The sequence below is a fragment of the Eurytemora carolleeae genome, unplaced genomic scaffold (assembly GCF_000591075.1).
Source record: "Eurytemora carolleeae unplaced genomic scaffold, Eaff_2.0 scaffold581, whole genome shotgun sequence".
NCBI classification, from domain to species: domain Eukaryota; kingdom Metazoa; phylum Arthropoda; class Copepoda; order Calanoida; family Temoridae; genus Eurytemora; species Eurytemora carolleeae.
The window spans coordinates 172,655-184,984 of NW_019396491.1; the positions used below are offsets into that span (position 1 = coordinate 172,655).

Genomic DNA, 12,330 nt, shown 5'->3' on the forward strand with positions numbered 1-12,330 from the left:
GTCCAGTCATGAATTTGTAAGAAAAAGATCTAACCATGAATTTGTAAGAAAAAGATCCAGTCATGAGTTTGTAAGAAAAAGATCCAGCCATGGATTTGTAAGAAAAAGATCCAGTCATGAATTTGTAAGAAAAAGATCCAGCCAAGAATTTGTAAGAAAAAGGTCCAGTCATGAATTTGTAAGAAAAAGATTCAACCATGAATTTGTAAGAAAAAGATCCAGCCATGAATTTGTAAGAAATAGATCCAGCCATGAATTTGTAAGAAAAAGATCCAGGCATGAATTTGTAAGAAAAAGATCCAGTCATGAATTTGCAAAAGAAGAAAAACATCAAAACTTGCAGTGTCATTCAATTGCTGTAATCGTGAGAATTTAGGTCATTTCCTTCAGTCTACAATCTAGAAATATGTCTTTATCCTTTCATTCATCCTTTCACTATCATCAATTCAACCTTTCAGCCTTTCATCCTTCCTTTCATCCATTGATTTAACCATTTTGTTATCTTCTAAAAGTGTGAGATGATTCGGATATTTCTTGCAAAAGAATTCAGTTTAATTTCCGCCGATATTTTATTCAAAACATGAATTTTCCCATCCTTCTTCAAACACCCCCCCCCCACCCCCNCTCCCATCAGAATCCATAAACATACATTGGCTAGATCCGGATCCCTATTTTGCAGAATGAAGTCAGATAACGTGTTGAGGTTCACTCGCCACTAATTCTAATTTCAAATGTCTATATAATTTGTGATACATATGCTGTAAACCATTGATATTTTTATACTTTGACTGTTTCATTCTTTGAAATAACAAAGTTAAAAAATATAATGATAAGCCAAAATATTAGAGTATTAGGCATTAGAAGAGTAATATTTTTTCATATCAATTGTTTACATTTAACGTTTGGTGATATGATCCTATTGCTGATTTATCTTATGAAAAATTGTAGATATTTAGTTCCATAAAAACCAGAGTTGATTTTCTTTTAGAAGCAAAAAAACTAAATACACATATCTGCTTATATCAACAAATATTAATAATGTTTACAGAAAAACGTAAATGTAAGTATATTTGTAAAATATGTAGATATCATAAATATTATTTATTGAACATTTAAAGAAATTATATAAATTGATAGGAAATAAGATTACATAACAAATATGGTTATCAATATAAAAATAAATTGTTATTAAAATATATGTAAGATTTAACAAAAAAGAGAATATTATTAATTTGACCTAAAAATTAATAAATAAATTATTAAGATATTAAATAAAGGAATTGAGTATTTGCCACAAACTCAAAGTTTCTAATTCCATTTCTTTGCAACGTGATGGTGTAAACTTTTGATATTTCAAATTTAGATTATTTAATCTAATAGAAATCATAGTTTGAAATGTCTACGACATTGGATTGCAAAGATATAGAAATTAGAAAATATAAGTTTGCGGCAAAACCTTAATTCCTTTAAGTGCAGTGTGCATAGATTAAACGGATAAATTTATAAAATACATTGATAAATGTATAGATTAAATGGATAAATGTATAGATTAAACGGATAAATGTATAGATAGAATGGATAAATGTATAGATGAAATTCATAAATGTATAGATAGGATGGATAAATGTATAGATTAAATTGATGAATGTATAGATTAAATTGATAAATGTATAGATGAAATGCATAAATGTATAGATAGGATGAATAAATGTATAGATGAAATGGATGAAAATATATTGTATATATATTATATGGATTAATATATAGTGTATGAATAATGTAAAATAGCTTACCACATCAATGATCTGCTGTAGAGTAACCCCGAATGTGAGAAGAAGCGCCTCTGATTCGTTAAGCACAGGACGGTTTAATGTACTGTAATCCGTCATCAAGTTCTTCAGTAGACGTTTCTCCTGAGGACCGCCGATACTGTCTAAAATAGAGAATAATGTACTGTACTGGAATATTCAGAACCGTAAATTTAAGGGAGAATCGTTAAACGAATATATCTAATATATCGAATATATAGAATATATCGAATATATCGAATATATCGAATATATCGAATATCGAACATATCGAATATATCGAATATATTGAATATATCGAAAATATCGAATATATCGAATAAATCGAACATATCGAATATATCGAATATATCGAATATATCGAATATATCGAATATATCGAATAAATCGAATAAATCGAATATATCGAATATATCGAATAAATCGAACATATCGAATATATCGAATATATTGAATATATCGAAAATATCGAATATATCGAATATATCGAATATATCGAATATATCGAATATATCGAATATATCGAATATATCGAATATATGAAAACAACGATGAATAACCTATTCATTAAACCTTAATTCAAACACAAAGATATCGTTTTTTTCGGAAAAACTTGTAAAATAATGACGACTTCCCTCATTGTCTTTGCCGCATTAATCCAATGTCATTTAAAAAGAGAAACTACAGTTGGATATCAGCAATTTTTCTATCTAAAACAGGAATATCTTAATCATTTGTGCTGAGAGGAAGAATCAAATGCTACCATCATCTTTAAATTTGGTGTCACTTCAAATTACGTTTACGGTCCCTTTAACTTCTGTTTTTAAATCTTTAAACTAGTTTTCGAAACAAAGGAATTAAGTCTTTGCCACAAACTCAAATTTTCTAATCTTAATATCTTTCTAACCTGATGGTGTAAACCTTTGATATTTCAATCTTAGATTTATTGATCTGAATTCATATTTTGAAATATCTAAGGTCCCCGACATTGGGTTGCAAAGATATAGGGATTAGAAAATCAGAGTTTGTGGCAAAGACTCAATACATTTCAAGAAAATATTTACTTCTGCCTGTCTGCTGGGCTTTAAATAATTGTTGTATTCTATAAATGTATTAATTGCCTCAAATATTCAATAGAACTAAATATATATTTGTCCAATATATAAATATTTAATTAGAACACTCCTGAACACTAATTCTAAGCGTTAATTTTAATAAGAAGAATTTAGAGGCCGAATTTAAAGAATTTGAGCGGCGGCTTAAATTTAAGCCGCGGCTCAAATATGGTTGGTTTCACTTAAAATTGTATTCAATGTTTCAAGATTTCAGCCGGCGCTCAATTGAAACCGGTTTTTGGGGGATTTAAGACGCGGCTCAAATTCATTAAATTCGGACACAGGGTGTCTTCAGCTGGACGAATTCATGAGAAAATTACCAAGAAATTAAAACAGGGGGGAAAAAGTGGAGAAAAAATTAAGATATGATATTTGGGCAAAAATAAGAAAATATAAAGATATTTTATTTCAAGGTTTCAGAAAAGTAATTTCTCTTAAGGTTAAATAGTACTCTCCAAGGATATTCTGTAAAATTGATTTTCTGAGCATCGAAAAAAAAATAAATGCAACTTCAGCTGGCAAGTTTTTAATTATATTTTCAGCATAACTCATTTGATGATAATGCCTGAATTTGATTCAATCGACAACTATTTTTTTGCGAATTTAAAAAGAAAATGTATTGGAGCGCGACATCCATACAGTATTAATACGAAAGCTAGTTTATTTTCCTATTTTGAAATAATCCCTATAAATTCAATTCAAAGGGTGTGTGCGCGAAATTTCAATTGACTCTCTTCATTCATAGATGACAAGGCTCTATTAACAATTGTGTAAAAGATATTATAGTTTTTCAGTTTTAATAATTAATTCACGCCAAAAATATCTTGTCTGGCAGATAAAATATATATAATTCAAATTTATTCAACATAAAAAAAACTTTTTGTTCCGAATCCATTCATGAATATAGAATATACATTCATATCTATGTAGAATAAATTCAATTTGAATATCTTTAAAAAACCAACAAACAAACCAACAGAAAAATGAAGAAAAAAAAACTATATTTTCAGACTTTTAGAATTCTATATGGATAACAGAGAAATTCCCCCCCCCCCAAAAAAAAAATAATAAAGTTTTAACATATGTCCAGTTTATAGAAAATATATGGAGATACGATACTCTTGTCTTCTATATATAAATTTGGCTTGTCTGTCTGTTTGTTTGTTTGTTTGTCTGTCTGTCTGTTTGTATCCAATAAACGTCAAAACGGCTGAACCGATCGGGCCCAAATTTTTTGTGGGACATCACGTGACCACAGGGAAGGTTTATGAATGATCAAAATTTCAAATATTTGTCTCCATCAAAATTCGATCTTCATTAAATTTTTGAAAATTTTGAAAATCCGCGAATTATTTTTGTTTTGTTTTACGATGTACACAAAGAGAACATGTTCACAATTAATTTAGAAGATGGGAGCGAAGCGCCCTCTAAGGCTAGTATTTCAAATTAGTACTGTGCAACGATCAATTACATATATCCTAATTATTGCTGGGCAATATAAAATTTTTCTAATCTTTTTTTGATTGTTTACTGTTCGTAACGGATCAGCCTATCAAGCATCCTCTTGATTGTATAAATAAAAAAAAGGTCCTTAACACCCAAAAATACTATGTCTAAGATTTTGATCATAATTTCCTCTTTTCAAATATAAAAAGTCTGGAGGGAAAAAATAGTAATTCCTTTACAGGGACTGGACGCTTAATTTTAAGTGACCCCCCCCCCTCCCCCCTAGGCAAAGATGACAATGCCCTTGAAACTTTTATTTGATAAATGATATGGAAGGTCACTTTTCTAGGTTTAAATGTTTTTAATTCTCCTAAGTTCTACATGCTCTCCTGCAGTAAAAATGCGCAACTCAATTTTGTGGAAAACATCAAATGGAACTAAATAGTGTTTAAAATTATAAACATTTCCATCTGATTTATACTTGATCAACCAAAGTATTTAAGGGTCCCGAAGTGAATCATGCATTGTCATGTTTGCATGGAGGGTACTTGATAGTACGCTTACATTCCCTCTAGGATTTTAGATCGTTGAATGAAACTTGCAATCTTTGTATTCCGCTGAGGATTTATTACTCCCCTGGCGACTCTTTGTTAAGATCTCACTTGGAGTAAATTGTTTTTCAAACTCGGTAAATCAACAGTTTCTTCTGTACAGTGGAACCCCAAAACTGTGGAATAGGAAGACGACATTTAAGCAATTGTATGTCTATTTGATGTTGATATAAAATATTTTACTAAAAGTTTAAAAATTAAAAACACGCCCATTTGGTAAAAGTAAATTCAACCTATATTAAGCATAATGTCTGACCGAGTCAACCTTGTGTCCACCGGCTAGTCCTGTCCATAGAGCTAGTTACAGTACAAACTGGGACCGGAAAGGTTGACCCGGCTCGGAAATTCAAATGTACTACGGCTGCCCGTGGAAATGGGTTTGTGAAATGTATACACTGCACAATTACTGTGTTTCATGTTCAGTGGACTGTCACCAATCATAATTTGGGTTTAAACATAGTCTTTCTTTCAAACAGTTTTATGGGTCTCACTTTCACAGTTTTAGTCGTGTACATGGTGAGCTGTACAGTGTCTTTTTTACACTGTACACAGTAAGGTTTTTGTCTGTATTAAAAAAACTGTACATTTTTATGTACATACTTAACATTGTTCAGTTTCTGTGTACAGTGTTTACTGTTTATTTTCTGTGTATAGTGTACACTATTCAGTTTCTGTGTATAGTGTACACTATTCAGATTCTGTGTACGTGTACACTATTAAGTTTCGGTGTATAGTGTACACTATTCAGTTTCTTTGTATAGTGTACACTATTCAGTTTCTGTGTATAGTGTACACTATTCAGTTTCGCTGTACAGAGCCCGAAATTTAAAAGAGTATCGTTGAACGAAACTCCCCGAGTTTCGTTTTTGGGATCTTAACATTTGTGTAGATTTTGATTTAAAAAGTTTTTAAAAAATAAAACTAAATAAAGTAATATTTCATAACACAAATATGGATATCCACAAAACTGCCTAACCCCATTCATGAAACCCGGGTTCTAAAGCTGGTTTTCATGACGATACCCTGTCTTAAGTTTTGGGCTCTGTCTTAAGTTTTGGGCTCAGTGTACACTATTCAGTTTGCGTGTACAGTGTAAACTGTTTAGTTTCTGTGTACGCTATTCAGTTTTTGTGTACAGTTCAAACTACTTAGATGAATGTCTTACTATACTGTACAATGTTTTGTTCATAGAAGAAAATCTGCCAAAGCCCGTGCGTTTGTAAATCAATTTAGGGAAAAAGTGTGTTAAAAATCTTGACAACTAACATAGGTATTTTTTGTTTTCTGCAGCAGTGTCAAAGTTAAATTTAGCGGAATCGAAGAAAATTAATGTTTTCTCTCCCTGACAAAATAAATATTATAAATAGCTTGTATTACAAAGCAAAATATTTTAGACTTTGTTAAAGAACATTCCAGAACTGCGTTTTAGTGAGAAAATACAGAAGGAACCTTTAGGATTTTGCCGATTTTTCTGTATTTATTAGTACAAGATTAAAACAATATATTATTGAGAATTATATATTTTTATAATAATTTTTTAATTTTATATGATTTTTCAATTTTCTATCTACCTTTCCTGGGGTCATACACAATTTGGGCCCGAACCGTATCCGCCATTTTGACTTTTATTGGATGCAAACAACCAAACAAATATATATTTATTTGTTTGAAGGGCGCTTTGTTTTTTTTAAAGCATTATTTTGATCATTTAATCGATGCTTACCATGCAACCATTCTTTCATTCTTCACACATCGTAAAACTCAAACAATTTATTCAGCTTAATCATTGGAGGAGTTCTCTTTAGACATTCTTCTAGACATTCTCCTAGCCCTGTAGGCTTAGCTGTTTTTGACGTTTATTAGACACACAAAAAAACACATACAAACACAGTAAATAAACATATATATATATCAAGATATGTTATATTGAATTGTTTCAATTGTATTGGCAGAAAAAAGAATGGCACTGGATCAGCTGTTGAATTAGGAATATAGAAAGTTCTTTATGTCCTAAAGGGACTGTACCCTAATTTCAAGTAAACATTCGATTCACAACAATATATATACTTTTTAAAAGCTTCTTCTAGTCTGGAGTGAATGAGATATGGATATTTTTCTCTTTAAAAACTGATTTTATAAGTAGCTGTAGTTTCTCTGTAAAAAAAAGGCTGCTGGATTTTTTGCTGCAGAAAAAAAAATAGAGGAATATTGTGAAAATTATGCACTCATTATGCTTTGAGTAGGACCACTTGCATTCAAAGTTTTTATCAATGATATTGATAACTGTACAAATGATTTGTTTATTGTAAGTAAATTTGCTGATGAGACAAAGCTGTGCCACCATGAAAATAATCATTTAAGTATACAAGAAGTTCTTGACAATCTGGTGGTCTGGGAAGACACCTGGTGTATGGGTTTCAACTCAGCAAAATACAAGGTACTCCTTGTAGGTAAAAGTAACCATGAACATGTTTACAGTATGATCTCTCAGTTCTTGAACAGGAAACAGACCTTATAGGGGGATCATCACTCAAAAAACCTTAGAGCCGGACTTTAATGATATAGAGAAGCAGTGTCCTTAGTTACAGAGATCAGCATGTTTTTATGAAACTGTATAAACACTAGATTAGGCCCCACCTGGAGTTTGCAACCCCTGTCTGGTCTCCTTGGACTCAGGGAGACATTAAGTTCATGGAAAAAGTTCAAATTAGAATGGTTAGTATAGTGGCTGGTTTAAAAGGGAGAAATTACCAAGAAAAACTTGAAAGCTTGGTTTACACACGTAACCCTTGAAAAAAGACGCAAAAGATATGACATAATACTAACTTTCAAGATTCTATAAGGTTTTGATAAGGTTGCGAGCAGAATCTGGTCTGAAACACTTGGAAATGCACCATCAAAACAGACAAGAAAGTCATCCTATCCTCTAAACCTCGTGAGAAAGCCATATAGAACTGATAAGCAGAATTGTTGAACCTTGGAACAGACTGCCTACAGAACTAAAGGAGAACAAGACTGTGAAATCTTTAAAGGATGGTCTGAACTAGATTATTTAAACCAGAGAAGCAAGAACATACCATGATGAAGCTCCTGCTATAATCCTACTTGTATTTCTAGGAGTGTACACAGAAGCAAGAACATACCATGACGAAGCTCCTGCTTTAATCCTACTTAGATTTCTAGGAGTGTACACAGAAGCAAGAACAGACCATGATGAAGCTCCTGCTATAATCCTACTTGGATTTCTAGGAGTGTACACAGAAGCAACAACAGACCATGATGAAGCTCCTGCTATAATCCTACTCGGATTTCTAGGAGTGTACACAGAAGCAAGAACATACCATAATGAAGCTCCTGCTATAATCCTACTTGGATTTCAGGAGTCTACACAGAAGCAAAAGAAGTAAGAAGATATCTTCTTCATTTTTGGTCAAATAAAGGCTTTATCTGCATTTCTTAAAGATTTTTAAAGATTTTTCTGTCGATAATGTAAAAAGTAGTAAATGTCACAATTATCATATATGGGAGACGGGTATATGACAATTAACATAAAAGGTAAACAAAATTGCCCGATTTAGGCTTAACATTTTTATGTAAAAAACCCAGGGAGTAAGGAATAGAAGGGAGATATAATTGACGCGGTTCGCCCTATCATATGATTGTACAATTACATGCTTTGCAGACGGGTACTTCATTTGAATCAGAAATATTTGTCTGATGTACATTTTCAGCGTATAAAATAACCTATTCTGAATATTTCATATACCCGTCTGCAAAGCATGTATAATCATTTGGTAGGGCGAACCGCGTCACTTCTATTCCTTACTCCCTGAAAAAACTTGAATAATTAGATTAAAAATACAGTGGTATGCAATTATAACAATATAATGAAAACGACTTTCGATTTCAATTGTGATTTATACCAAGCTTTTAAACAGCATGGATACACAAAAGCATGGAAACAAAGAGAAGCTGTCAATTAAAAAAGCTTTCTTTTTTTACGTATGCTTATTGACAAATAAAACGTAAATAAAACTCCAATTAAAAAGATTTTGTTTTCTGGAAGAGAACAGATAAAACATTCAAAAATCCAAATATCAAAAGCAACAAAAAACGCGCACTGATTTGAAAACAAGAAAAGTTTGGTTGTACTTTTAATTTTTTAGTGCTTACCTTTGAACGTGAGAAGGAAAGCTAGAATGAGGAAAAGTCTTCCCATTGTTGTTGTTTTTGTTAACAAACTAGAACCGGTTCTTGAAAGATAAACGAGTCATGTTCTGGGCACTATCTTGAACATCTTAAAAAATTGAGTTACAAATATTTAGATATAAGATACAAACACTAAATTTTGGAGCAAAATTTGAAAAGATGTAGCAGCTAAAGATTAAATTTCGCTAAATCAGTTGAGTAATTAAAAATATCGTTAAAAAAATTACTAAATTATTGATTCTATATCCACCATTGAGGGTTCTTAAGAAGGAGAACTGGGTTTCATTAATACCTCTAGTGCAATACATTGTACAACTGGTTCAGATAATTCTATCAATTAATCAATTTCTGAAGATTTTTCTTCTTCCAAAGAAAGTGAAGTGAACTGATTATTGTGGATTTTGTCGATCCTATTGTTTGCTGAGATTTGATTTATCCAAGGATACTGGAGATAAGGATAGATTTGATTTATCCAAGGATACTGGAGATAAGGATAGATTTAGTTCATCCAAGGATTCTGAAGATAGGAATTTTATCCAAGAATACTGGAAATAAGGATAAATTCACTTTATTCAAGGATAGATTTGGGTTATCCAAGGATTCTAAAGATAGGGATTTTACCCAAGAATACTGGAAATAAGGATTTTATCCAAGAGTACTGAAGATAAGGATAGATTTTGGGTATCGAAGGATACTGGAGATTGGGATTTTATCCAAGGATGGTGGAGATAAGGATAGATCTGGTTTATCCCAAGGATACTGAAGATAAGGATTTTATCCAAGGATACTGGAGAGAAGGATTGTATCCAAGAACACTGGAGATAAGGAGAGATTTAGATTGTCCAAGGATAATGGAGAAAAGGGTAAATTTAGATTATCCAGGGATACTGGAGATAAGAAATATATCCAGGGATACTGGAGATAAGAAATATATCTAGGGATACTGGAGATAAGAAATATATCCAGGGATACTGGAGATAAGAAATATATCCAGGGATACTGGAGATAAGAAATATATCCAGGGATACTGGAGATAAGAATGTTTTCCAAGGATATAGTTTAACCAAGAATACCGGAACTTAGGACATTTTAATCAATATTTGTATGTTTGTATGTTTCCTACGTTGTACCCATAATCCTGAGGAAAAGGAAGAAGACTTATTAAAATTTAATGTTGTTATATGCAAATAATTTTACCAGTAGATTAAAATTCAACTAACTGAATAATTATGGGTTTGTGTGTTGAAATCGACGCAATTTAGATGTACGTCAATATATATCCCATGAATACGTATCATGTTTACAAACATAGATTGTTAATAATGATATACAACGTACTGCAGGTTTACAGAATATCATGTTGCTGTGATTCATATTCATTGCACTATTAAAAAACATAAATACAGTCTAACAGTCTTCATCCTACTCGACACAGTTTTATGGGTATCACTGTATATACCTGTATATTTGTATGTTTGTATTTTCCTCTTTTTCTGTCTCAAACCTCTTGTTTTCTTGTTCTTGTACAATTGGAAATCATTATATCTGAAACAGACACATTTCTTAACACTGAAAGAACAACAGGAGGATATGGGGAGAAATATGTTGATGGAGGGGAGGGGTGGGGGGTTTGGTTTGGCATACAGGAAAAGTCAGTTGAGGGAATTTATGTAGAGGGATGAATTGGAATTTTTGTAGATGGATGAATTGAAATTTTTGTGGAGGAATGAATTGGAATTTATGAAGAGGGTTGAATTGGAATTTATGAAGAGGGTTGATTTGGAAACTTTGTAGATGGCTGAATTGGAATTTATGAAGAGGGATGAATTGGAATTTATGTAGAGGGATGAATTGGAATTTATGTAGAGGGATGAATTGGAATTTATGAAGAGAGATGAATTGGAATTTATGTAGAGGGATGAATTGGAATTTATGTAGAGGGATGAATTGGAATTCATACAGAGGGATAAATTGGAATTTATGTATAGAGGGATGAATTGGAATTTATGTAGAGGGATGAATTGAAATGAGTTAATATTAAAGTTTTATTATTGAGAATTGCAAAGAAACTGAGTTTAATATTAAAACCGTGGAGAGAGGTAAATTACACTTAATGTAGAACTAGGGTTTTATTAAACTAGTTCAATTCTTCTTTAAAGAGACAATCTTTTAAAACAAATTTAAAGGGGCAATCTTTAAAAACTAATCAAAGTCTAATTTGCAGAAACTTTTTGCAGGAATCAATCCATCGATTCTGATTTTTAAGAACCCCAAGTCTAGTTGGGTTGCTATGCAAAAGTCTAATTTAAGAGAACATTTTTTAAAAATTTGAAGATACTATATTTTTGTATAAAATATACATTTTGTTTTGAATATTTGTGTTTGTATATTGTACATTGTATGGTGAAAATTGTAATCTGTGCTTTGTAAAAAGTAAAAGATATTCTATTTTAATAAAATATCCCAGCTTGTCAAAGACCATAAAATAAAATATAAAATATAACAATATTAACCCTATATATTCTGGCGTAACAATATTAACCCTATATATTATGGCGTAACAATATTAATCCTATATATTCTGGCGTAACAATATTAACCCTATATATTCTGGTGTAACAATATTAACCCTATATATTCTGGTGTAACAATATTAACCCTATATATTCTGACGTAACAATATTAACCCTAAATATTCTGGCGTGGGGGTGCAGGGGGAAACGATTTTTCAATTAAATAAAAGTAAAAGATAAAATCTTACTTAACGTATTTAAACAATTAAAAATAGATAGGTTTGTTAGATTTGTTCCTGTTTTCTTGATCTAACCTCGTTACTACTATGCTACTATGTAGTGTTGATAGATTCCGTAAAAGCTGAATATAAACTGTTAAATCAGATCTTTAGAGTCAGAAACGATGCTTACATCATCACAAAAAATTAAGGTTAGTTAGATCTATACATATAGTACGCAATTTGCGTCACTTAAAGACAAAATGCGTCAAAAGAAGGGACTGTTCTTGAATGATATGTCCTAACTGTCAATTTTAAATCATTTAAACCTATAAAAATTCAATATAAGAATTTGAATGTCGTCCTTATTGTTTCATTATCTGTTGGTGACCCTGTATTAAAAAATTTTA

The 12,330-nt window shown here is 31.3% G+C and overlaps 1 protein-coding gene across 14 annotated transcripts in view; it reads right to left on the reverse strand.

The window, feature by feature from the left end:
• LOC111704262 (neuronal acetylcholine receptor subunit alpha-7) overlaps nt 1-10,736 on the reverse strand; it is a 53,788-nt gene extending 43,052 nt beyond the window's left edge. For 13 of the 14 annotated variants that reach the window (XM_023476458.1, XM_023476459.1, XM_023476457.1 and 10 more), the window contains exons 1-3: nt 10,649-10,736; nt 9,154-9,277; nt 1,794-1,933 (exon numbers count right to left, since the gene is read on the reverse strand). In XM_023476458.1, coding sequence (XP_023332226.1) covers nt 1,794-1,933; nt 9,154-9,199 — 186 coding nt within the window. In that variant the 5' untranslated portion in view covers nt 9,200-9,277; nt 10,649-10,736. Of the gene's footprint in view, nt 1-1,793; nt 1,934-5,236; nt 5,266-9,153; nt 9,278-10,648 lie in introns of those variants that run through there. The other variant, XM_023476463.1, reaches the window with a different exon arrangement.
• Between the last annotated feature and the right edge of the window lie 1,594 nt (nt 10,737-12,330).